We start from the raw sequence: 26,716 nt of genomic DNA, 5'->3' as shown, positions 1-26,716 counted from the left end.
GTTTTCTCATCTGTTATACTTCTGTTCTTTGGCATATGTAGGTTTAATTTTTTAATATATTCACTAAAATGTTTTGTTTAATGTACCATGATTTTTAATTTAAACTCTCTATTTAGAATAGGATAAGCTTTTCACTTGTCACTGACATCCTGAAGTCACTGACATCCTGAAGTCTGCAGGATCTCTGAATTCCAACAATATTTGGACTTATGTCCCTGGAGTAGACCATGAAGTTCTTTTTTTTTTTTTTTTTTGAGACGGAGTCTTGCTCTGTCGCCCGAACTGGAGTGCGGTGGCCGGATCTCAGCTCACTGCAAGCTCCGCCTCCCGGGTTCACGCCATTCTCCTGCCTCAGCCTCCAGAGTAGCTGGGACTACAGGCGCCCACCACCTCGCCCGGCTAGTTTTTTGTATTTTTTCAGTAGAGACGGGGTTTCACCGTGTTAGCCAGGATGGTCTCGATCTCCTGACCTCGTGATCCGCCCGTCTCGGCCTCCCAAAGTGCTGGGATTACAGGCTTGAGCCACCGCGCCCGGCCGACCATGAAGTTCTATAACTATGGTATGGTTAGGCCATTTGGAATTAAATGCTCTTTTGTTTTGTAGAAAATATTGATGTATTTGTATGCAGTTTTTAGATGGTTTGAAATATTAGTAACTTGCTTTCATATACATTTTATGAAACAAAGTTCATTTTATAGTGAAGAATTCTTTCACTTGTGTGGTTTGGGTGAGAAACCAGTTTTCCCTCATTTAAAAAAAATTGTAAGTTTCCCTAAAATTCTCATTCATTAAAAATAAAACTAGGCGGGGCACGGTGGATCACGCCTGTAATCCCAGCACTTTGGGAGGCTGAGGCAGGTGGATCACTTGAGGTCAGGAGTTTGAGACCAGCCTGGCCAACATGGTGAAACCCCGTCTCTACTAAACATATGAGAATTAGCTGGGCATGGTGGTGCGTGTCTATAATCCCAGCTACTTGGGAGGTTGAGGCAAGAGAATCACTTGAACCAGGAAGGTGGAGGTTGAAGTGAGCTGAGATCATGCCATTGTACTCCAACCTGGGTGACAGAGCAAGACTCCATCTGTAAAAATAAATAAAAATAAAAATAGTTACCAAGTTTTACTTCTCTCAAAATAAAAAACCAATGTCAATTATATGGCAACATTGTCCAATATTTTGGACCCAGTAGGTTAGAGTTTACAGTAGGAAATGCTGCCATTTCTTTTTTTGTTTTGTTTTGTTTTTTTGTTTTTGAGGCAGAGTCTCGCCCTGTTGCCAGGCTGGAGTGCAGTGGCACGATCTCAGCTCACTGTAACCTCCATCTCCCAGGTTCAAGCAATTCTCCTGCCTCAGCCTCTCGAGTAGCTGGGATTACAGGCGCCCACCACCACACCCAGCTAATTTTTGTATTTTTAGTAGAGACAGAGTTTCACCATGTTGGCCAGGATGATCTCCTGACCTTGTGATCCGCCCGTCTCGGCCTCCCAAAGTGCTGGGATTACAGGCGTGAGCCACCACACCTGGCCTGATACTGCCATTTCTTCAAGCAGAAAACATTTATTGATATTGAGTATCATTATATGCCAGACAGCATACCAGATTCTGGGGAGGCGGCATTGAATGAGTCACAGCTCTGACTTGAGAAACTTAGAGAGTGAGTCAGACAATAAAAAAGGAAGAAAATAAAATGTAAAGAAAAAGTACCACACAGGCCTGTGTGGCAGTAAAGGTGTATGGGACTGGGGGCTCTGAGAGGGCCTCTCCTGACCATCTGGTTTCTAATTAAGCTTTATAGCTTTTAAAATTATTATATTCAGGCCGGGCATGATGGCTGATGCCTGTAATCCTAGCACCTTGGGAGGCCGAGGCTGATGGATCACCTGAGGCCAGGAGTTCGAGACCAGTCTAGCCAACATGGTAAAACCCCATCTCTACTGAAAATGCAAACGTTAGCTGGCTGTGGTGGTGGGTGCCTGTAATCCCAGCTACTTGGGAGGCTGAGGTGCAAGAAACACTTCAACCCAGGAGACTGAGGTTGCAGTGAGCCAAAATCACACCACTGTACTCCAATCTGGGTGACAGAGTGAGACTCTGCCTCTTAATATATGACTGTTCTTGGGCTTTAAAATTCATACTAAGCCCCTTTGATAATCCTTATCATGTTAGACTCCCAGATAATGATACTGTGAATGTTTCTCTCTTGTATTTTCAAGAATAAACCAGCATTAGAATTTTGTGACATTGAGCATTGTTCATTCTGAAATACTATTCCTAGCTAATACCTAGTCATTCATTAATTATTTCAATAAGTATTTGGGTGCTTACTCTAGAGGGCAAAGCACCCTGAGACACTGGAGATTCAGCAGTGAACAAAACAGACGAAGTTGTACTCTCATGGAGCTTAAGTTCAGATGGGAGACAGACAAGAAACAACCAATAAAGTGGAAATGAATATATTTACAATGTCGAGTGGCAATGAGTACTATGAAGAAAAATAAGGCAAGATAAGGGAATGGACAGTTAGACCCTTGGATGAGGACGAGGGAACCAGTCAGCCATTCCCAGCTCTGGCACAGAGAATTCCAGGGTGAGGGACTCACAAATGCAAAGGCAGGAAGTAAGGATGCCTCTTGAGAAACTTAGAAAAGGACTGATGTGGCTGGAGGAGGATGGGGGAGTCAGGTGGAGTGGCACAAATTGGCGAAGCAGGTGGGGCTCTGTTGGCCAGGTGACAAGTTTGGCTGGATTGCAGGTACAACGGAAGGCCAAGAGTAGGCTTCCGGTAGGAGAACAAGGGCACCTATTTTACCTTTAAGAGGATCGTCAGCCAAGCACGGTGGCTCAAGCAAGCCTATAATCCTAGCACTTTGGGAGGCTGATGTGGGTGGATCACCTGAGAGGTTGGAAGTTCAAGACCAGCCTGACCAACATGGAGAAACCCCGTCTCTCCTAAAAATACAAAATTAGTCAGGTGTGGTAGTGCATACCTGTAATCCCAGCTACTTGGGAGGCTGAGGCAGGAGAACCCGCTTTGTACTCAGGAGGCTGAGGCAGGAGAGTCACTTGAACCCGGGAGGTGGAAGTTTTTGGTGAGCCAAGATCGTGCCATTGCACTCCAGCCTGGGCAACAAGAGTGAAATTCCGTCTCAAAAAAAAAAAAAAAAAAGAGGATCGTCATGGAGAATAGACTGTCAGTATAGCCTGGTGGATGAAGAAGCCAGTTAGGAGGCTGAGGTGGCATGGATGACAGTGATCGCAGTGGAGATGGTGAAAATAACCAGGTGTTGGATAGCTTTGGAAATGGGTTAGATATGGGATATAAGGGAAAGACTTGTTGTCATGACTCCAAGATTTTTGGCCAGAGCAATATTTATGCCATATACTGAGCTTAAGGAGTGGGTAGTTTTTGTTTTTTGAGGAACAGTGCATGGGAATTCTGTTTTGGAGGTGTTTTAAATGTGAGAAGCCTATTAGGCATCTAAATGGAGATGTCTAAGAGACAGTTAATTGGGAATATAAATTGGAGAGTTGTCAGCTTACTCGAAGCCTTGGTTTAGGTAAAATTGCTTGGAAGAATGGAGCAGACAGAAGACCTCAAAGGTGGACTGTGCCCTGAGGCCTGGCAGCCAGAGTCTGGAGGTCCGGGAGGTGAGGCAGAGCAGCCAGTGAGAAGAGAAGCGGAGCTCAGAGAAGCAAGAAAAAAAGAGGGAGTGATTAGATGCTGCCCAAAACTCCAGTTATAGGGTGGGAGCTGAGAACTGACCATGGGATTTTGCTGTGGGATTTAGAGGGTGCTCCTTGCTGCCCCGAGTGACTAGTGGAATAGCATAATTGGAATAGGTGCAGGTAAGGTGAAGACTCTAGACCAGGAGTCTAGACAGCTGTTTTTCAGTTTTTTTGCTACTAAGGAACAAAGAAATTGATGGTAGCTGGAGGGGGATATAGGGTCAAGTGAGGGTTTTTGGTTTTTGTTTTGTCATGGATAATACAGTCTGCTGATGGAGATGATTCAGCAGCAAGCTTACTGTGTGCCAGGTATTATACAAAGTGCTTTCCAGACCTTACCTCATGTATTCTCCCTTGCCACCTGTGGAGCAGGCGTGCCGTGATCCCTGCTTTACCTTGCTCAGGCACAAAGCTAGATTGCTAGAAAGTTGTGGAGACAGAACTTGATCCTAGGTCTGTGCTCTTAATCCTCCGCTAAGAGATTATGGAATTTTCTCTAAAATATATTCGAATTCTTACTTGTGGGAGGTCATATATCCATTACCCTGACACGCCTTTTAAAAAGGTAGACCAGGCATCCTTATGTTAGTGATTCTGGGTCATGACACCCCAGGATCATTGGTGAGAGTACAATGAGCATACAAGGACACATAAAAGGTCACTTTTGTGTTTGTTTTTTAGAAAATGAGGTTTGCCGACCTTTTGTCCTTTTTTGCTTAATTTTAAAAACTTTCAACAAGTGTTTATCTGAAGTGCTGCATACAGGCCAGTTTTTGTTGTTGTTGTTGTTTTGTTGTTTTGTTTTTCGAACGACCACCACAGTCACACAAATGAATGGGAGCTGCTGAATTAATTACCCTATCTTCTACATCTCTTCTACTTTCCATCACGCAGGCCTGTGAGAAGTTTGATGCCACATGTTCGGTCACAGTATTTGCTCTAGGCAAATACTTCTGGCTCTATATCCTGAGACATTAGCAGTAGCATACCCCAAAGCTGATCATTACCTAGGAGACTTGGATGTGCCTTATCTCTTGCCCTACTCCGAGCCTTTTGCAGCTCCCCGCTATTACCCTTAAGGTAAAGTGCAGTAGTAACATGGCTCCAACCTCTTCATCTTTTGTCAAATTTCAGAGAAGTCTATGACCCCTCAAAAGCTAAGTAACACTGTCCTCTGGTAGGTTCTGTTTCTCATATGTTCTGATATGGTTTTATTTCATTGCCCTTTGTGTATATCTTGTTTCTACACTGACACCTTAGACTGCGTTAGGGAGACCCCAGTTTTGTGTTTTGTTTATAGCCCCTAGATTGTCTAGCAAAGTGCTGGATAAGTGTTGGATAATTATCACACTGAGAGAAGGTGTGTGTGCATATATGTTACTGATAATTTATGTATAGGGAAATTTTGACAAGCAGGTAAAAAGCCTAGCAAACTTTTTTCATTGTGGTTCTGAAATGTGTAGTTTTTTTTGTTTGTTTTGTTTTTTGTTTTTTGTTTTTGCTTATAAATGTGGAGTGAGTCCAGTTCTATACACGTTAAACATCACGAGCCCCAGAATGCTTCCTCACCAAGAGCTTTATGCTCTTAGCACAGTATAATTCAGTATACCAACTAACTTGGTGGCAACTTGCCAATTCTGTGTAAATGTCAAGAAAGAATAAATGAACACCCCATACTTTGTAAATTTTTGTAATTCATTATTTCTACTAGCTTTTCCCCAAACTTTGCTCTTAATCAATGTTTGAGTGAAAATTAAAGTTTATGGCTTTAAAGTATGAATTAAAAATTAACAATCTACTTTAGGAGCTTTCTAGTTTGTGGGCTTAAATTCTTCAAGATTTAGTTGAATAAAGGTTTACAGAGTTCTTAACTGCCCAATGCCAGATAGCACAATGTTTTCCAGTCTTCACTTACCCTTCTGACAAAAGAGAAAGAGTTTTAAATATTCTCTGAGCTCATGATGGTCCATGAGCAGAATCTGGCCCATAGACATTTGGCCAGAGTTAAGGAGTAACTGTCCCCTTTAGATAGCACATGTGTTCTCCCCTCACCTCAGTTCTTCATATGCTCTGTTGTTTTAAACCAGACGTCAAGGTTATTTGCAAAACCGTGCCATCTTCTCACTAATTTTCTTTTGTTCTTTGGAAAACATAGTTATTTAATAAAATTTATTATTTGTCTTAACATATAATGGTTTGTTGTGATTACTTTTAAATGAGTTAATAAATAATTTTAAGATTTCTCAGTTTTAATTTCTAATTTGGCAAATATAAATAGGTGTCACCCACATAAAGGTTCTTTGAGGTCTTCACCGGGCGCGGTGGCTCACACCTGTAACCCAGCACTTGGGAGGCCAAGGCAGACAGATCACCTGAGGTCAGGAGTTCAAGACCAGCCTGGCCAACATGGTGAAACCTTGTCTCTACTAAAAATACAAAAATTATCTGGGCGTGGTGGTGCATAACTGTAATCCCAGCTACTTGGGAGGCTGAGGCAGGAGAATCGCTTGAACCCAGGAGGTGGAGGTTGCAGTGAGCCGAGATCAGGCCATTGCACTCCAGCCTAGGTGACAAGAGTGAGACATTGTTTCAAAACAAACAAACAAACAAAAAAAAGTTCTTTGAGGTCTTCAGTGATTTTTGAGAGTATAAAGCGTTCTTGAAAGCAAAATGTTTGAGAACTGTTGTTCAAATGAAATAAATGTTTATTGTAATTGTTCAGTAGATAGCAGTTATTCTGATATTTATATGTGTATCACAACTCCTAGTTGGAATACAGATAGATATCGGCCAGTCCAAAGTTTTTCATTTATTAAACTGTTTCTAGTGGTGCTGGCTTTGTCCAAAGTTTTTCATTTATTAAACTGTTTCTGGTGCTGGCTTTACATCTTGAGTCAGAATCAAATTGTCCTATAATGCAGGAACAAAAGAAAGCTGACCTTTCCCTCTGTGGATCTCAATTCCTGTTCCAAATACTAGCCTAAAATAAATTGACCTGTTTCTTTGGTTCAGTTGTATATGTGGGCTTTGCACGCTTGTTTATAAGTAATCGAATAATCCAGTGGAAATGTCTGTTGGAAGTATAGGGTTAATTACTAATATATTTTGCCCTACTTCACATGTAAAAATTAAATATCAGAAAAATATAACTTGAATTCACTGTTTTGAAACTAATAGCAACAAGCTTATGATATTCGAATGTTAGGATTTCCTAATCAGATCTGATTGTTAGGTGAAAAGGTAACCTTTCAGCCATAGAGATGTTCTTTGCTTAAATTTACAAGAGGAATAGTCCTACTATAAATAGTCCAGCTGACATTTAAATACCTGACATAAGAAACTAACACATTTTTTTTTGTCTTGCCAAAAAGAGCAACTCAAAATGGAGGTCACATGTATAATACAGCTTCCATTCAGTAATGAAAGGCTCAGCTATAGAAGCTGTTATACTTGGCCATTTATTTGGCAGTCTTAACACTTTTATTTATTTGTTTGTTTGTTTGCTTGTTTATTTTTGGAGATGGAAGTCTTGCTGTGTCACCCAGGCAGGAGTCCAGTGGCGTGATCTCAGCTCACTGAAACCTCCGCCTCCAGGGTTCAAGTGATTTTTCTGCCTCAACCTCCCAAGTAGCTGGGACTATAGGTGCGCACCACCACGCCTGGCTAATTTTTGTATTTTTAGTAGAGAGAGAGTTTCACCATACCGGCCAGACTGGTCTCGAACTCCTGAGCTTGTGATCTGCCCACCTCGGCCTCCCAAAGTGCTGGAATTACAAGCGTGAGCCACTGTGCCCCATCTTTTTTTTTTTTTTTTTTTTTTTAAAGAGACAGGTTCTTGCTCTGTTGCCCAGGCTGGAGTGCAGTGGCATGATCATAGCTCACTGCAGACTTGACCTCCCAGGCCCAAGCAGTCTTCCTGTCTCAGTCTCCCAAGCAGCTGAGACTACAAGTGTGCACCACCACACCCAGCTAATGTATTTGTTTATTATTTTTTTATTTATTTTTGTTTTTGAGACAGGGTCTCACTCTGTTGCCCAGGCTGGAGTGCAGTGGCGCAATCTCTCACCTCACTGCAACCTCCGCCTCCCTGGCTCAAGTGACCCTCCCGCCTCAGTCTCCTGAGTAACTAGGACTACAGGTGGGCACCACCATGCCCAGCCAATTTTTGTATTTTTTTGTAGAGATGAGAGTTCTCCATGTTGCCTAGGCTGGTCTTGAACTCCTGGCCTCAGATGACTGTCTTGGCTTCTCAAAGTGCTGGGATTGCAGGTGTGAGCCACCATACCAAGCTGACCAAGTTTTAGTAACATTAAAAACATTGTCCACTAAAAGTTAGTCACTTAAGGAATGCTGTTAGGTGAGATTCCTCCTCAGAGAAGAACGCTTGATCCTTATTGAGATGAAGTGCTGGACAACCAAAGCCCTAAAGAAGCTGAGGGAGCTTGGCTTATGGATTCCTAGGGGAAGGAGCCTTCTGGACAGCAGGAATGACAGGCGCACAGGCCCTGAGTAGGTTCTTGTGTGGGATACAATTGAAATGGTTCCTAATTGTTTTTTTGTTATGCAAATAACATGGGATTGTTGTAAAAAATCAGGAAATAGAGAAAGTAGGGGGAATCATCCATAATTCTTTTACCCAGAGATAACTGTTAACATCTTGTTCTGTATCCTTACCAACTCTATAAAGCTTCTTAAGATGTCACTTATCGGCCGGGCATGGTGGCTCACGCCTGTAATCCTAGCACTTTGGGAGGCCGAGGCGGGCGAATCATGAAATCAGGAGATCGAGACCATCCTGGCTGTCATGGTGAAACCCCATCTCTACTAAAAAATAGAAAAAAATTAGCTGGGCATGGTGGTGGGCGCCTGTGGTCCCAGCTACTCGGGAGGCTGAGGCAGGAGAATGGTGTGAACCCAGGAGGCAGAGCTTGCAGTGAGCCGAGATCGCGCCACTGCACTCCAGCCTGGGCGACAGAGCGAGACTCCGTCTCAAAAAAAAAAAGAAAAAACAAGATGTCACTTCTCATCTGTATGGGTTTGCTACTGCTGTCATAACAAAATCCCATAGACTGGGTGGGGGCTTAAACAACCAATTTCTCACAGCTCTGGAGACCAGAAGCCCAGGATCAAGGTGTCAGCAGGTTTTGTCACATTCTGAGGTACTGGGAGTTACGACTTCAGTACGTAAATTTGAGGGAAACACAGTTCAGCCGTAACACCATCTGTGAACAAGTCTCAGTCATTAGCCTTCCTATCAATATGATTTTGTGTTCTTTTGATCTTCATTTTTGTTAGTGTAGGCTTATAAATTAACCAGTAGTAAGGCAGTGACTTTTCCCCCCTAGCCTAATTAGGATCATTAAAGATTTAGATTGAACCCTTTCTGAACAACAGTTGTGTTGTCTGACTTTTTGCCTGTAATGTCACCACTGTCTTTCAGTTTTATGTTTGCTAAAGAAGACTTAGTCCTGTGTAGCTGAATAATCCAGTTGGCTGCTGTGCAGATGAAAATGCCAGTGTTTTCCAAACAAGCAGTTCAAGTATGCTTGTAGGTTTTGCTGTTTCCTTTCAAATACCATATGTAGTATTATTTAACATTTTTTTGTAATCAACTGACTCTTTTGCTTACATTTATTTCAAAGGAAACTTTTAACCATTGTTATGGATGGGAAGTTAGTATATTACTTACCCTAAATAAATTATTCTTAAACATAAATACATGACTGTAAAACGAAGTGTTCAATCACATACCACCTAAAGTCCTCTAACGTACCACTACAACTCCGTCCTTCAGTTGCTTGGACCAAAAACCCAGGAGCTGTAGTTGACTCTTGTCTCTCACACCTCACAGGCAACCTGATAGCAAATCTCCACAGCTCAGACCTCTCAAATGCCTAGAATTACGCCACTCCTCACTACTTTCCTGCTATCACCGTGGTCCAAGCTGGTATTACCTTTTGCTAGGACTATTGCAGTATCCCCCTAGCTGTTTCGGCTTTTGCTCCCTTCACTCTCGTCCTCACACAGCAGTCTGAGGGATAGATCATGTCACGCAGTAACAGTTGGCATCCTTAATCTCCTCTTGCTCTCTCATCCCTCACTTGGTTTAAGCTAAATTGGCCTCCTTACTGTCCTTTGACATCTTAAGCAAGCCTCTATTTTAGGGCCTTTGCACTTGTTTGCTCTTTCTCAAAGACTTTCCCCTCAGCTATCCATAAATCATGCCCTGTCACCTTCTTCAGGTCTTTAGTTATGACACCTGATTGCAATAACACTTTTCCTCGATCCCTCCATTTGAAAGTATTGCCCCTCCCCTATTACTCCCTGCTCCAGAACAGAAGAATCTGTCATACTGTATAATTTACGTATTGATTTTTGTCCATTATATGTCTCCTACTAGAATGTAAGCTGCAGGCATTTTTGTTTTCTTCACTGCTTGTTCTTCAGTGCTTAGAAAAGTGCCTGATGTATAATAGGTGCTCAAATATTTATTCCAATTAAATTAATGGCATGTGTCCTACACTTTGGGAAATGCATATACTGGCAACACCTCCCACAATTTGGGGTCCCTCAAGTGAGCCTCTCTTCACAGTCACATGGTTAGTCCTATTTGTCTCTTGAGAGTCTGGCCAATGTTCTATTCTGGAAGACACCTAGAAATGGCTCAAGTCTCAGCCTGAACCTGGTACTGCGTCTTGAACCTGTGAGATGTTTTCATGTGTTGCTTTCAAGAGCTACTTGCCAGGCTTTGGGATTTTGGGGAAAAAATTAGAGAGCCAGCTATTCCCTTTTAGCTTTTTTGTAAGTTAAAAGAGAAACTATCATTTAAATAATTGAAAAACAATAGAACATTTTATCCTTGGTGCCTTCAGTTGACTCTTAGTTGATTAAGAGGACACCATTTTTATTTGCCATATCCATGGCAGCTATTCCTCCTAAAGGTTGTTTGAGAGTCATGCCAACAAATAAGCATAGTCTCAGCCTCTTGTCTTCCAAGGTACTTTTGTTAGCACTTGATATTGATGGTTTTCATCTCACACTAGTTAACCCCAATTCATCAACATTTAGACATGTAAGCCCCTTATAAGGTTTGTCCAAGGGGTGGGGGTGGGGTATCTAAGTTTGGTTATCTAGCCCTAGTCACTTCACCTGTCAGAGAACCATGTGCCCCTTCCCTCTGGTTGTGCTGGTTGATACTGATAGCTTTATAAGTGGCAAGTTTGAGGTGTGATAACTTCCCATGATTTTTTGCATGTTAGCATCTTTATTCTCAGGGAGCGATAATGAGCAGCTAGCTCTAGGCTTACAAGTTCCCCTGGAGTTGCTGGTATCTTGAATTTCTTTCCATTTATTTTAGGAGTAAAAGTCCCTCGCAATTTCCGACTGTTGGAAGAACTCGAAGAAGGCCAGAAAGGAGTAGGAGATGGCACAGTTAGCTGGGGTCTAGAAGATGACGAAGACATGACACTTACAAGATGGACAGGGATGATAATTGGGCCTCCAAGAGTAAGCGTCGAGCTATGGCTATAAATGTCAATGTCTTAAATTCACTGTGCCTCCTTTTAGAAAAATCCTAGCCTTATCACGGAAAAAAGCTCACCAATGGTATATTTTCTGAAATGTGGCTATTCTTTTTTGACCAGTTTCAGTTTATATATTTGAACCTCCTCTGATGCTGTTTAACCCCTCTAAATGGTAAGCAAAAACCTGTTTAGACTCATAGTGTGAATTTATATGACAATGTAGACAGTGCGGTATGAGGTCATTGCACCCTCATGTCATTCCAAACAATCTCTGGACTAACCAAATAACTAGGCCTTAGGTATAGCCAGCATTCCTGAAGCTAGTCTCCAAATGAACTCTGGGAAGCCTTCCCAGTTGTTGTTTTTCTTCACTGTCTCCCAGGTCTGCCGTGTACCTGTATCCTAATGCCAGCCTGTCAGCTCCTGGTCGATTCCAGGCACTGCTAGACCCAGAGGCCTTTGCAAAGAAGACCAAGACAATGAGGATGGGGAAAAGTGGCCTCTTTCAGAACTTCCTGATTTGTGAGAGTTCCCAGTCTTCATAATGCCAGCCAACCATTTTTCGAGGACACATAGTAAACCCTCAGGAAATGTCTCTTAACTCTCACAAAACCCTGTTGTTAGGTACAATTGCATTCCATTTTACAGATGAGGAGACAGACTCAGAGGAGTCAGGTCTCTTGCCCAAAGTCACATAGCTGGTAACTCCCAAATCAGATCTGACTCCAGAGCCTGTCCTCTTAACCACTGTGCCCTGGTGTCTCCCTTTTGTTTACATTTTGAGTTTTCATCTGTTACCATTATAGAAGATACTGATCAAGTAGTAACTTGATGTAGGAGTCAAGAAATCGATTTCCATACTGTGACACACACTTGAGACAAGCAGTGAGAGCTTCTGCCTGAATGTAGCAAGACCTGTCCTGTGTCTGCTTGTGTTTAAGGATGATGACGACATTCATTCGTTTGATTGTGTACAGGACTTTGCACTAGCACTGTGGGAGCAGAAAGACATGCAGGGTGTGGCCCCAGCTGGAAGAGGGACAAGTGACTGTTCATTAAGTGTTAGGACACTAATGCTCATCTCAGATGGTCATCAACACTCATGGTGAATGATTGGCTTTACCATTTAATGTTGCTTCTTAAGTCATTTTGTGACCCTATAGTTTTGTGGAGTTTTAAAAATATATACATTCGATCTGTTTTTACTCCCTTCTTTATCCTTTTTTTCTATGAAAACTAGAATGTTCTGTGTCTGCTAAATACTGGGGAAAACCCAATCTAGAAATCCTGTTTCTCCATGGAGATCATTTTCTTTACTGTCTCTGAAGGTCCATCATATGCTGACGTCTTCTTCACTGCATGTCTTCTCTTCCTAAGAATGATTTTGGTTTGTTGAGGATGAGAGCTGTGCTTCCCTCCTTACTTCCCAGAATACCTAGAAATGGGGTACTCAGTAGGTTTGCTAATCAACTTAATGATTTACAGGTTCTAAAATACTGAGAATTGAACCAGTATACAACATTGCGATACACTAAATACCACTGAATTGTACACTTTCAAAAAAACACACAAAACAATGAATCAGTAAGTTCTGCTGAAAATATTCTATCCACCTGAAACAACTTGGGCTACCCTGAATTTCAGTTTATCTCTTTCCAAAAGAGGCTTTGGAAGTTGTAATGAGTAGCTATGGTATGCTAGGTGTCCTCCATATATATATTTTTTTTTTTTTTTTTTGTGAGACGGAGTCTTGCTCTGTTGCCAGGCTGGAGTGCAGTGGCGCAATCTCGGCTCACTGCAACCTCTACCTCCCGGCTTCAAGTAATTCTCCTGCCTCAGCCTCCCGAGTAGCTGGGACTACAGGCGAGCACCACCACGCCCAGGTAATTTTTGTACTTTTTAGTAGAGACGGGGTTTCACCATGTTTGCCAGGATGGTCTCGATCTCTTGACCTTGTGATCCGTCCACCTCGGCCTCCCAAAGTGCTGGGATTACAGGTGTGAGCCACCACGCCAGGCCTCATGTACTTGTTTTTAGTAACAGCTTTATTGGGATAGAATTCACCCTTTTAAATGTACAGTTCAGTGGTCTTATATTCAGAGTTGTGCATCCGTCAATAATTTCAAAACATTTTCATCACCTCAAAAAGGAACCCCATACCCATCAGTAGGCACCCCCCATTCTCCCTCCCACATGCCCCATTTCCCATCTTTGACAATCATCAGTCTACTTTCTAGCTCAATGAATTTGCCTTTTCTGAATATCTATTATAAATGGAATTCTACAGTATGTGGCCTTTTGTGACTGGCTTCGTTTACTCAGCATAATGTTTTCAAGGTTCAAGCATACTGTAGCATCTATCAATACTTTTATTTTTCTTATGGCTGGATGATATTCCATTGTACAGATATGCCATATTTTGTTCATTTGTTGATGAACATTTGGGTTGTTTCTACCTTTTGGCTATTATGAATCATGCTGCTAGGAACGTTTATATTAGAGGTTTGTAAGTGGACATATAGTTTCTTTTTTTTTTTTATCTACACCTGCTGGAATGGATGGACATAGTTTTTGTTTTTGGCTACCTAATTTTTCTTCCTTTGAAGATGGATATATATTATATATGTTATATATTATAATTATATAACATATAATTATATATTTATAATTTATAATAATATATTTATAATTTATAACATATTATAATTATGGACATAGTTTTTGTTTTTGGCTGCCTAATTTTTCCTCCTTTGAAGATGGATATATATTATATATGTTATATATTATATAACATATAATAATTATATAATTATATAACATAATATATATAATTTATAATAATATATTTATAATTTATAACATATAATTATATAACATAATATATTTATATTATATACAATTATATTACATATATTATATATTAATTACACATATGTAAATATGTTAAATATATAATTGTATATAATATAAATATATATTATAATTGTATATAATATAATTATATATTATTTAAAGAAAAATCCTCCATGCCTGTATTATATAAAAAACATATGATATAATATATAATACATGGTATATATAATATATCTTATTCATAACATATAGCACACAATATATTATATAACATGTTATATATAACATAATATATATGATATATATTTTATATATATGAATATATCTATTTTTTTTAGTTGGAGTCTCCCTCTGTCTCCCAGGTTGGAGTGCAGTGGCACAGTCTCAGCTCACTGCAACCTCTGCCTCCTGGGTTCAAGCAATTCTCTGCCTCAGCCTCCCGAGTAGCTGGGATTACAGGTGCCTGCCACCACGCCCAGTTAATTTTGTATTTTTAGTAGAGACAGTGTTTCGCCATCTTAGCCAGGCTGGTCTTGAACTCCTGACCTCATGATCCACCTACCTCGTCCTCCCAAAGTGCTAGGATTATAGGTGTGAGCCACCGCGCCCTGCCAGAGATACAGATTTTGAATTCCCCTGGGTGTATACCTAGGAGTGGAATTGCTGGATCATATGGTAACTGTGTTTAACGTTTGGAGGAAATGCCAAACTGTTTCCCAAAGCGACTGCGCCATTTTACATTCCTACTAGCAATGCCTGAGAGTTCCCATTTCTCAACATTCTCACCAGTACTTGTTACTGTCTTTTGACCCCTTTAGTTTTTATTATCCTGGTTCCCCAAGGTTAGAAACTAAGTCATAAAAGGAACTATCTGCATGTAGATGCTTCCTGTGACCAGTCTTTTATGATTAACACATGAGCTGTTTGCTATATAACTCGAATATCCACATAATTATTACAGCATCTAAATAGAGCACTTGAGTAACTCATCTCCCTATTATATTTTTGTTTTTGTTTTACTCAAAAGAATGTTTTCCATCAAAATTTCAAAGGTTTGTACCATATGATCCAGGAATTCTTCTAGGAATTTACTTTCCAGCTTCTCTTCAATGTATTGCCCAAAGGCAGTGTACAAAATTATTTCATGCAGCATTGTCAGTAGTTGCAAAATATTGGAAACAACATCATCTTTGAGTACACCATATTATTTCCTGTTTAGCTGTTGAACAATGAGACAGATTTATGTGTGCTGAAATGGAATGATCTCCATGATATTGTGAAAAAGTAAATGGAATGATCTCCATGATATTGTGAAAAAGTAAATTATAAAGCAGGAGACAGAGTATGCTGCCAGTTGGAGTTAGGGGCCATGGGGGCAGAGGAAGAGCTCATGCATACACTGCTTCTGTGTGCTTAGAATACCTCTGGAGGAATGGAAAAGAAGCTGCTGACAGTGATTGTCTTCTTCAAAGGGAGCTGGCTGGCTAGGGCTGGAGTGGAAAGGAAACTTACTTTTTACCATATACCCTTCTGTACCCTTTGAATGTTTTAGTCATGTATGTGTGCTGTTTGAATAGTGCCCCCACCTTTTTGTTTGTTTGTTTGTTTGTTTTTATTTAAAGAAAAGCAAATCCTGCAAGCCTAAAAACAAAGCTTCTGAGCCAACTACTCCTTGCATAATTCTGGCAAACGTCTGGCTGTCCATAGCATTAGACATGGAGTATTTCTACTTTGATCACAGAAGTACTAACAATAGTCAAGTTATATAGAGCAGGGTTTCTCAGCCTCGGCGTATCAGGCTGGTTCTTTTCTTTGTCATGGGGGTGCTAGGTGTGTGCATTGTAGGCTGTTTAGCAGCATCCCTGGCCTCTACTCACTAGATGCCAGCAGTACTCCATCTCCATTGCAACAACCATAAATGTGTCTAGACAGTGCTTGATCCTCCCTTCCCCTTCCCAGCAGAGGGGCAAAAATTGCCCTCATTGAGAAGCACTATTGTGCCTCTGGGGTTCTCCAAAATAGTGTTTTTTCTTTTTTTCTTTCTTTTTTTTTTTTTTTTTGAGATGGAACCTTGCTCTGTTGCCCAGACTGGAGTGCAGTAGCGTGATCTCGGCTCACTGCAATCTCTGCCTCCTAGGTTCGAGCGATTCTCCTGCCTCACCCTCCCTAGTAGCTGAGATTACAGGCACACACCACCACGCCTGGCTAATTTTTGTGTTTTTAGTAGAGACAGGTTTTTGCCGTGTTGGCCAGGCTGATCTCAAACTCCTGACCTCAGGTGATCTGCCCACCTTGGTCTCCCAAAGTGCTGGGATTAAAGGCGTGAGCCACGACACCCGGCCAAAATAGTGTTTTATGTGTGGGTTAGAGCCTGGATGTGTGTTTATACACATACTTACCCTGAAGTACTGGTACCCATGCTTCAGAGGAACTGAACATAATTACAGGGGTGTAGGAAGTAAAAAGAAAGTGATCTTTCTCTGATTCATTACGCTCACCATTGAGTGAAACTTAAGTTGGTTTGTGGTGTGTTTCTACCCATTTTTGCTGTGGGTGTGCAAACGTAAGTATTTATCTTTTTAAGAAAAATGAGATCTTCCTATGCATAATGTTTTACAACTTAATTTTTTTCACCTAATAGATGGTGGGCATCTTTCTATATCAGTGCTTATTGACTGATCTCTTCTTTAAAAGTTTTGAGGCCGGGCGTGGTGGCTTACGCCTGTAATTCCAGCACTTTGGGAGGCCGAGTTGGGCAGATCACCTGAGGTCAGGAGTTCAAGACCAGCCTGGCCAATATGGCGAAACCCTGTCTCTACTAAAAAAGTATAAAAATTAGCTGGGTGTGGTGGCAGGTGCCTGACTCAGGAGGCTGAGGCAGGAGAATCACTTGAACCCAGGAGGTGGAGGTTGCAGTGAGCTGAGATTGCACCACAGCATTCCAGCCTGGGTGACAAGAGCAAGACTCCGTCTGAAAAAAAAAAAAAAAAAAAAAAAAAAAAGGCCTTCAGTTATATGACTAATTAATGAATATATTCTTGTAAATATTTTTAACAACAAAAGCCCAGGCGTGGTGATTCACACCTGTAATCCCAGCGCTTTGGGAGGCCGAGGCAGGTGAATCACTTGAGGTCAGGAGTTGAGACCAGCCTGGCCAACGTGTTGAAACCCCATCTCTACTAAAAATATAAAACTTAGCCAGGCATAGTGGCGTGCGCCAGTAGTCCCAGCTACTCGGGAGGCTGAGGAGGGAGAATTGCTTGAACCCAGGAGGCAGAGGTTTCAGTGGGCCAAGATCATACCACTGCACTCCAACCTGGGTGACAGAGCAAGACTCTTGTCTCAAAAAAAAATTTTTTTTTTCAACAATACAGAATATATACAATAAGAAGTTAACTTAGTCCCGCTTTAACTCTGTGTCAGTCAGGAAAAGAGAAATCATACACGGTAACTTTTTCCCCAGCTTTATTAAGGTATAATTGATAAAAACTATATATATCCAAGGTATACAATGTGATGATTTGATATACATTGTGTAATGATTACCACAACCAAATTAATCAACACATCCATCACCACACGTAGCTACCTTGTGTGTCTGTCTGTATCTGTGGTAAGGACACTTAAGATGTACTCTTTTACCAAATTTCAAGTCAACAATCCAGTATTATTACCTGTAGTCACCATGCTTTACATTAGATTCCCAGAACTTACTCATAACTGAAAGTTTGTGCCCTTTGACCAGTATCTCCCCTTACACCCTGGTCCCTGTCAACCACTGTTCTGTTCTCTGCTTCTGTGAGTTCTACTTTTAGATTCCACATATAAGTGAGATCATACAGTTTTTGTCTTTCTGTGTCTGGCTTATTTCACTTAGCGTAATGTCCTTCAGGCTCATCCATGTTGTCGGGACTGGCAAGATTTCTTTTTGTCTTTTTTTTTTTTTTGAGACGAAGTCTCGCACTGTCGCCTGGGCTGGAGTGCAGTGGCGCCATCTCGGCTCACTGCAGCCTCCGCCTCCCGGGTTCAAGTGATTCTCCAACTGGCAGGATTTCTTGTTTATGGCTGAATAATATTTCATTGTGTGATATATGCCATATTTTCTCTAGGACATTTAAGTTGTTTCCATATATTGGCTATTGTGAATAGCTGCAATGAGCGTGGAAGTGCAGATAATCTCTTTGAGATACTGATTTAATTTCCTTTGGATCTATACCCAATACTAGGCAACAGAGATAATTTAATATAGGAAGTTGATCAAATTTATGTTGGACTAAAAAATCAAAGAAGGCACACTGTGAGAACACAGATACCGCTGCAGAAACAGTAACCACCCCCTGGGGTTGGAAGGCCAGGAGAGGAAGCTTGGGCTGTCAGAACCTGGCACTTGGGAAAAAGGTGCCCCCTCTGCTGCTGCTGGCACCCACGGGGCAAGGGCAAGGCTGGTTGGGGGAGTGCAAAAGATACTGAAGCCCAAAAGCAGCTCTTGCTGCCAAGGTGAGGGGCTCATACTGGGGCGATACCTAAAGGAACAGCAAGCAAATATGAAGGGGCAAATGCCTCCTCCTTTTTATTTTGTATTAGGATCATGTGGTTAATTTGACCATTCAGTCCTTAAGTCTGAGTACCACCCAAATATTCTACAACCTAACTAGAGAAGTGAAAACTTAATATTGCCTAGAGATGGGCCCTGTGCTTACTCAGAAGGATACCATGAGTGGTGGGAAGAGGGAGAGTGTCTGTACAAAGGATAATTGTGTCTCATTGCTGTGCAGAGAGGTGCCTGCTGGTGCTGGTTAGAAAGCTCCAAGCCCGCTTCTCTCCGCTTTACTTTGGATGCTGGGGCTGGGACTCTGCACACTACCCTTTTCCTTTGTCAGCTGGCTTCCTCTTAAGGTTCCACCAGTCAGGGACACAAGAGAGAGCCTGAAAGGCATGGGGAAGGGAAAAGGGATTTGCTGTATCTTGTTTGCCTGTTTGTTCTGTCTGTACCACCCTGGTAGCAGCCCTTCATCCTGGCATCAGCAGTGGGTTTCAGCTTCCAGCTTTTTGGGGACAGTCACAAAACCAGCCTCATCACATCCCACCAGGCCCCCTCCTTGGAGGTTCTAGCAGCAGCCAGGCAGCACCCCCTCTTCAGAGATCTGAGTTCAGCTCTGCAGACCTCTTCCTTATCCTCCAACCCTGGTAAACTCCAGCTTAGTCCCCACTCCCTTAAGAGTTTGCATCCTGCTTCATTTCGTTTATTACATCTGTGTTAGCTTAGATTCCCTTTTAGCATTTGCAGTCTACTGACACCTGTTTAACCAATGTCTTATATTAAATTCTGTAATAAAACCTAGTGTGGAGTCTTTTTTCCTGACTTATCCCTAACTGCCATATCCCTACTCTTCTCCCCAGCAGTAACAGTGATTTGCATTCTAACATAGCATGTACCCACATTGTACATTAAACATAATTTGTATATAACTATGTAAGATTCAAACTGAATAGCAGGTGACTAGTTGACCTAATGTTTCCTTTTTGTATGTTTAGATTTTGTAATTTTCTTTGCATATTTTTGTAATTAATACCTTATTCCTTTTCTCGTATGTCTTTTTTTTTTTTTTTTTTTTTTTTTTTTTTTTTTTTTTTAGGTAGGGTCTCATTCTGTCACCAAGGCTGGAGTGCAGTGACACAATCACAGCTCACTGCAGCCTTCACCTCCTGGGCTCAAGTAATCCTCCTGCCTCAGCCTCCCAAGTAGCCAAGACCACAGGTGCACCACCACGCCTGGCTAATTTTTTTTACTTTTTGTAGAGACGAGGTCTCACTTTGTTGCCCAGGCTGGTCTCGAACTCCTGGGCTCATGCAGTTCTCCTGTCTTGGCCTGAGTGCTGAGATTACAGGCATGAGTCACTGTGCCTAGCCTAGCTCATACATTTTTAAAACAAATTTTATTTTCCAATACTTACAGGCTTATAGAAAAGTTGCAAAGGTGGTACTTCCTGTACTACCTTTTCCTTGTTGCCAGCATCTTATGTTAGTATGGTACCTTTGTCACAACTAATAAACCAATGTTAATACATTATTATTAACTAAAGTCCATACTTTATTCAGGTGTTCTTAAGTTTTTACTTATGTCTGTTTTTTGTTCCAGAATCCCATCCAAGATACCACATTACACTTAGTCGTCATATTTCTGGCTCCTCGTGACAATGTCATTTCTCAGGTTTTTCTTATTTTTGATGCCCTTGGCTGTTTTGAGGAGTACTGGTCAGATATTTTGTAGACTGTCTCTCTGTCAGAATTTGACTTTTTATTTTTTTTTAATGATTAGACTGGGGTTACCTCATATATATACATTTGACCCAGGAAAAATTTGTAATCTCCAGGCTCTGGGCCTGTAGTGCCTAATGGATGAAGTAACCTGTGTGCACACAAATATACCCAGAATTGGAAGAAAGTGTAGGCCTGCTTCTATATGTTATACATATCCTACAATATACTGTCAATACCCGGTACCGTGTTTTGCCAGTCTTTCACGTGAGTGTGTGTGTACCCAAGGAGTATCCCTCGGCCTTTGAGAAGGCTACGAAGTCTCTGGGTTATATGAATATGCCATGTTCATATAGTCCCTTGCAAGTAGACATATAGATTGTAGTTATTTTTGCTATTGCAGACAGTGCTTCACATTTTGTGCACAAGTATGCGTCTCTCTGAAGGAAATTGCTAGGAAGGGGCCTGCTGGTCTGAGCATGCTCATTTCACATGTTGGTGAGCACTGCCAAATGGCTCCACAAAGCATGAGCCATATCAACAAAGTGGAAAGTGTTCGTTTGATGATCAAATAATGAATCTTAAGAGCAGTATTTCTCACAGACACAGAATGTTCCAGCAATTCTTCAGGCACATTTCCTTTGCTGAAACGGTTTTAGCAGGTCCCTGGAGCACTCATGAACAAAATAAAAGAAAAAAAAACAGAAACCCTGTAACCCTGTTTTCTATTAAAGTCTAGCTTGGTGCTTTTTTTTTTTTTTTTCTTCTTAAGACACAGTGTTGGCCGGGCGCGGTGGCTCAAGCCTGTAATCCCAGCACTTTGGGAGGCCGAGACGGGCGGATCACGAGGTCAGGAGATCGAGACCATCCTGGCTAACACGGTGAAACCCCGTCTCTACTAAAAAATACAAAAAACTAGCCGGGCGACGAGGCGGGCGCCTGTAGTCCCAACTACTCGGGAGGCTGAGACAGGAGAATGGCGTGAACCCGGGAGGCGGAGCTTGCAGTGAGCTGAGAGCCGGCCACTGCACTCCAGCCTTGGTGGCAGAGCAAGACTCCGTCTCAAAAAAAAAAAAAAAAAAAAAAAAAAAGACACAGTGTTGCTCTGTCAGTCAAGCTGGAGTGCAGTGGTGCAATCTCGGCTCACTGCAGCTTCCACCTCCCAGGTTCAAGCAGTTCGCCTGTCTCAGCCTCCCGGGGAAGCTGGGACTACAGGCACCTGTCACTATGCCTGGCTAATTTTTGTATTTTTAGTAGAGACAAGGTTTCGTCATGTTGGCCAGGTGGGTCTCAAACTCCTGACCACCCGCCTCGGCCCCCCAAAGTGATGGGATTACAGTCATGAGCCACTGCCCCCAGCCTTAGCTTGGGGCTTTTTTTTTTTTTTTTTTTTTTTTTTTTGAGACGGAGTCTCACTCTGTCGCCCAGGCTGGAGTGCAGTGGTGCAATCTCGGCTCACTGCAAGCTCCGCCTCCCGGGTTCACGCCATTCTCCTGCCTCAGCCTCCCGAGTAGCTGGGACTACAGGCGCCCACCACCACGCCCGGCTAATTTTTTGTATTTTTAGTAGAGACAGGGTTTCACCGTGTTAGCCAGGATGGTCTCCATCTCCTGACCTCATGATCCGCCTGCCTCGGCCTCCCAAAGTGTTGGGATTACAGGCATGAGCCACCGTGCCCAGCCTTAGCTTGGGGCTTTTAAATGATCCTTCAGGTATGTGTCTGGGATCACTTGACTTGAGGCTTTTTTTTTTTTTTTTTTTTTTTTTTTTTTTTTTTTTACTGTGTTCCAGTGAAATTACCAGATGAACATCAGTGGTGGGAAATTTGATTCCTTAAACTGTAAGGAATTTCATCCTTGAATTGTGTGACAAAACCAAGGAGTATAATTTTGCTCCTTTCAGGATCCATTCAGTCGACACTGAGTATGTAGTTGTTGATGGAGACTATGATAGGTTCTGAAGATGGAGCTCTCATATTTTCCATAAATCTGTATGTGAGTCATGCCTTTGTTTGCTTCCTACTTATTCTGTGTACTGGGGGATTTTTTTTTTCTTTGAGGAAACACCTTAATTGCAATGAGGTGTTATTTTATAACATAAAAGTGTGAAGATAAACATTCATTCAACAAACATTTAAGTACCAATTCAGTTGAGGGCCCCTGTGAAGGCCCCCACCCTCCTTTTTCCTTGTTTAGTGAGGGTGTCTGATGCCTAATTGAGCCTGGGTTGGGAGGGCCTGAGGGGATTGGGAGGACTTCCAAGGGGAAGCAGCTGGGGTGAGAGCCCCAAGGTAGAGAGCACTTGGCAAGCTTGAAGAGGAATGGTGGGCAAGGGAGGGAGAAGAGTAAAAGAAGAGGAAGTTACGGCTGCCCAGGTCAGTCTGGGAACTTTGGCTTCCTCTTCAGGTCACTAGGAGCCGTCAGAGGGTTAAGCCAGCCGAGACAGCTTCCTGTTTTTTTTTTGTTTGTTTGTTTTTGTTTTGAGACGGAGTCTTGCTCTGCCATCCAGGCTGGAGTGCAGTGGCCGGCTCTCAGCTCACTGCAAGCTCTGCCTCCCGGGTTTACGCCATTCTCCTGCCTCAGCCTCCCGAGTAGCTGGGACTACAGGCTGCCGCCACCTCCTCGCCCGGCTAGTTTTTTGTATTTTTTAGTAGAGATGGGGTTTCACCGTATTAGCCAGGATGGTCTCGATCTTCTGACCTCGTGATCCGCCCGTCTCGGCCTCCCAAAGTGCTAGGATTACAGGCTTGAGCCACCGCGCCCGGCCGACAGCTTCCTGTTTTTAAGATGTCCATCTTCTGGCTGCTGTGCCGGCAGCAAGAGAAAGACTTGGGGGAGTTCAGAAGAGGTGACGGTGGTGAAGGAAAGTGGATGGATACAGGGTCTCTTTCAGAGGTAGAACAGTGGGACCTTCTGACCGCTGGCAGGTAGAGGGTCAGGGAAAGGGGAATTGGGTTGCCTGCTAGATTTTTGCTTTAGCTAACTGGGTAGATGTCACTTACTGAGGAAGAAGAGGGCAGGTTGAGGGTAGGTGGAAATTCACAGTTTTGGTTTGGTTCTAGTTAGGGATCCCTGTGGACAAGAAAAGTTTCCATGGGTATATTATGAATGCCTTCTGAATTAAGGGTTTAAATCACATCCTCTGATTTATTCTCCCCAAAGACCACTAGATGCCGCTATTTACACCGGAGCAATTGACTTGCGCAGTACAAGACTCCTTTACTGAGGAGAGGGCACTGATGCCTGGGAGGGGAACCCGCAGGGGGAGCCCCTGCCTTTGAGGGGGCTACTCTTAACTGGAAGACATCACCCTTCAGTGTGGTCTTCAGACACATGTGATAGCAGTGTGACTTCATATGGGACAGAAAGATAGGGACTAGGTGGTGTTTGAGCTGGGTCTTCAGGGTTGCAAGGCATTTCAGGTGCGGGCAGGGTGCTCCAAGCCAAATGAGCAGTCGGGCAGCAGAGCACGTCTCACTGCTCATGGGTTAAACGGTACAATGAAGAGATTATTGACATAGGGGGTTGGACTTTTCAGTGTTTCTCAACAAAAGCACAGTCAGCCTTTTAAGAAGGACTGTTTTTGGCTGGGTGCGGTGGCTCACGCCTGTAATCCCAGCACTTTGGGAGGCCGAGGTGGGCGGATCAACTGAGATCAGGAGTTCGAGACCAGCCTGACCAACATGGAGAAACCCCATCTCTACTAAAAGTACAAAATTATCCGGCCATGGTGGCACATGCCTGTAATCCCAGCTACTCAGGAGGCAGGAGAATCGCTTGAACCCGGGAGGCAGAGATTGTGGTGAGCCGAGATTGCACCACTGCACTCCAGCCTGGGCAACAAGAGCAAAACTCCGTCTCAAAAAAAAAAACAAACAACAACAAAAAAAAACAAAAACAAAAAAAAAAAACAAAACTGTTTTTCCCTGTGCCACCTCACCCACTGAATGCCAGTAATCTCTCAGGTCAGACTACCAAAAAAAAAAAAAAAAAAAAGACTTCAGGGAGGGGTGGAACACTCCCATTGAAATCGCTTACCCAGTGCCTAACCCCGGAGTGATGGAGAAGGGGGAAGCAGCTCTGGGTCTGCACCCCTCCCTCATCTTGTCTTAATTTTGAGGTTCTCTAAAGCATATAGTGGTATTTAACTGATTGACTGATGATCCTGGTGAGTGGACATTTAACTTGGCTTCCTAGAGTAGAGAGTGCCTCTTACCATTCCCCAGAGAAGGACTGCAAAGTAGAGAAATTAACATAAAAACAGGTCCCTCTGATTAGACTTAAAACTTCACTGGTACTAGCTTAAATGCTTCAGCTTCTTTTTATTCCCCTAAGGCCCGGAAGTCATATAAACTAGTATAGGAGCTAGTTTAGAACTGCTGGCCTACCACAGAACAAGTAGACTCCATGCTGGAAGCAGATGTACCAGTTCTCCAGTCAGGGATAAATGGGGTTTCACAGGCTCTACCTTTTTGAATGCTTTGTTGTAATTGCGTGACATCTCTGTACCCTTTTTTTCCAGACAATTTATGAAAACCGAATATACAGCCTTAAAATAGAATGTGGACCTAAATACCCAGAAGCACCCCCCTTTGTAAGATTTGTAACAAAAATTAATATGAATGGAGTAAATAGTTCTAATGGAGTGGTAAGTTGTTTTTTCTGCACCACTTGTTCCTTGGGGTTGACAGTTGCTTTGTACTTAACATCAGGAGCTTTTAGACTGGGCCCAATTCCGTATGTTCTTTGGTTATTTGTTGATAAACTGTATCACTGTGCATAGGAGCGCAGATTTGGGGTGGGGCCTATTTCCCAATTATATCTGGCGATCACTCATATAGCACTTACCCTGGGCTAGTTCTGTACTGGTCTCTTTGAGATATGAGCTCTTTCAGTCCTCAGCTCTTTCACGCCATCCCGATGAGGTAAAGATGAGGAAACTGAGGCACAGACATAGAAGATCTTGCCCAGGGCTACACCTTTACCCCCTGGGCCTTATTTGTGAACCACTGGCACGTTAATATTTTTTTCCTTTAATTGCCTTGCTTTTTTATTTTTACTACCATAAATGGAAAACCTGTCTCAGTTGTCATAACTGGGCAGTAATGGCGACAGTAAATATTACAAAAACAGAGCAATGTTAATAAATCTTGACTCCATGTGTCGTTTACCCAAAGGCTTTGAGCCTTTGAGGCCTGCTCTCCTGCAAGTGTTGAAGGGATGCTACACATTAACATCACACCAAGCCTTCATCTTTGAGATACTCAGAAGACTGGAAAATTGAAAAGAGATGAGCTTCGTTACAGTGTGTTTGGTGTTTAATCCTGAATCTGAGTTCCACCTAAAGTCCTGAGCCCAGAACTCAGCCCATGCTTTGGGGAATTTATTTTGGGAAATGCTGCCCTAATCTGAGAGGCACTGGCTCTGTGGCAGACCCTTGTCACTAGAGCACAGGTCCTGGCCACCCTTTGCCTTGGCTGTCCGTACTGCCCTGCATGCACATCTGTCCCCCCTACCTGGGCGCAGTGAAGAGGACAGGCCCTGAGCACGGCAGCAGCCAGCCCAGCTGCGGCCATTTTGGAGCAAGTAGGGCTGGGTTGAGTGTCACCAAGTGTCAGTACCACCGTTTCCTTATCCCAGATAGTAAGCGTTCAGGACACAAAAGGGAAAGGCCAGCTGACTGGAGGGACGGGACTCCAGCAGGTAGGTATTCCTCATGGAGGGTATTAGGATTAGCAGCAGGTTCAACTTGAAAACTACATCTTACTCCAGTTTGCATCTTAGCTTAGCCCCAGCATATAGCTGTTTTGTTTGAGAGTCTGAGAGTAATTTGCTTTTGTTTGCCTTGTTGTAGGTGGACCCAAGAGCCATATCAGTGCTAGCAAAATGGCAGAATTCATATAGCATCAAGTTGTCCTGCAAGAGCTTCGGCGCCTAATGATGTCTAAAGAAAATATGAAACTCCCTCAGCCGCCCGAAGGACAGTGTTACAGCAATTAATCAAAAAGAAAAACCACAGGCCCTTCCCCTTACCCCCATTCGATTTAAGCAGTCTTCATTTTCCACAGTAGTAAATTTTCTAGATACGTCTTGTAGACCTCAAAGTACTGGAAAGGAGCTCCCATTCAAAGGAAATTTATCTTAAGATACTGTAAATGATACTAATTTTTTGTCCTTTGAAATATATAAGTTGTGCTATAACAAATCATCCTGTCAATTTAGTAACCACTGTCCACGTAGTTGAACTTCTGGGATCAAGAAAGTCTATTTAAATTGATTCCCATCATAACTGGTGGGGCACATCTAACTCAACTGTGAAAAGACACATCACACAATCACCTTGCTGCTGATTACA

The 26,716-nt window shown here is 42.6% G+C and overlaps 1 protein-coding gene across 1 annotated transcript in view; it reads left to right on the top strand.

The window, feature by feature from the left end:
• The window catches only part of LOC104678523 (ubiquitin-conjugating enzyme E2 variant 1), a 34,445-nt gene extending 8,031 nt beyond the window's left edge, over window positions 1-26,414 (top strand). Inside the window, 4 exon segments of the mRNA XM_010383841.2 lie at window positions 11,086-11,234; window positions 24,884-25,009; window positions 26,216-26,270; window positions 26,273-26,414. Of these exon segments, the coding sequence (XP_010382143.2) occupies window positions 11,086-11,234; window positions 24,884-25,009; window positions 26,216-26,270; window positions 26,273-26,361 (419 nt within the window). The 3' untranslated portion in view covers window positions 26,362-26,414.
• Window positions 26,415-26,716: the final 302 nt, after the last annotated feature.

Source organism: Rhinopithecus roxellana, chromosome 13, assembly GCF_007565055.1.
Source record: "Rhinopithecus roxellana isolate Shanxi Qingling chromosome 13, ASM756505v1, whole genome shotgun sequence".
Taxonomy (NCBI): domain Eukaryota; kingdom Metazoa; phylum Chordata; class Mammalia; order Primates; family Cercopithecidae; genus Rhinopithecus; species Rhinopithecus roxellana.
The sequence above is the reverse complement of the archived record's forward strand: the minus strand, read 5'-3'. Positions and strand labels throughout refer to the sequence as shown.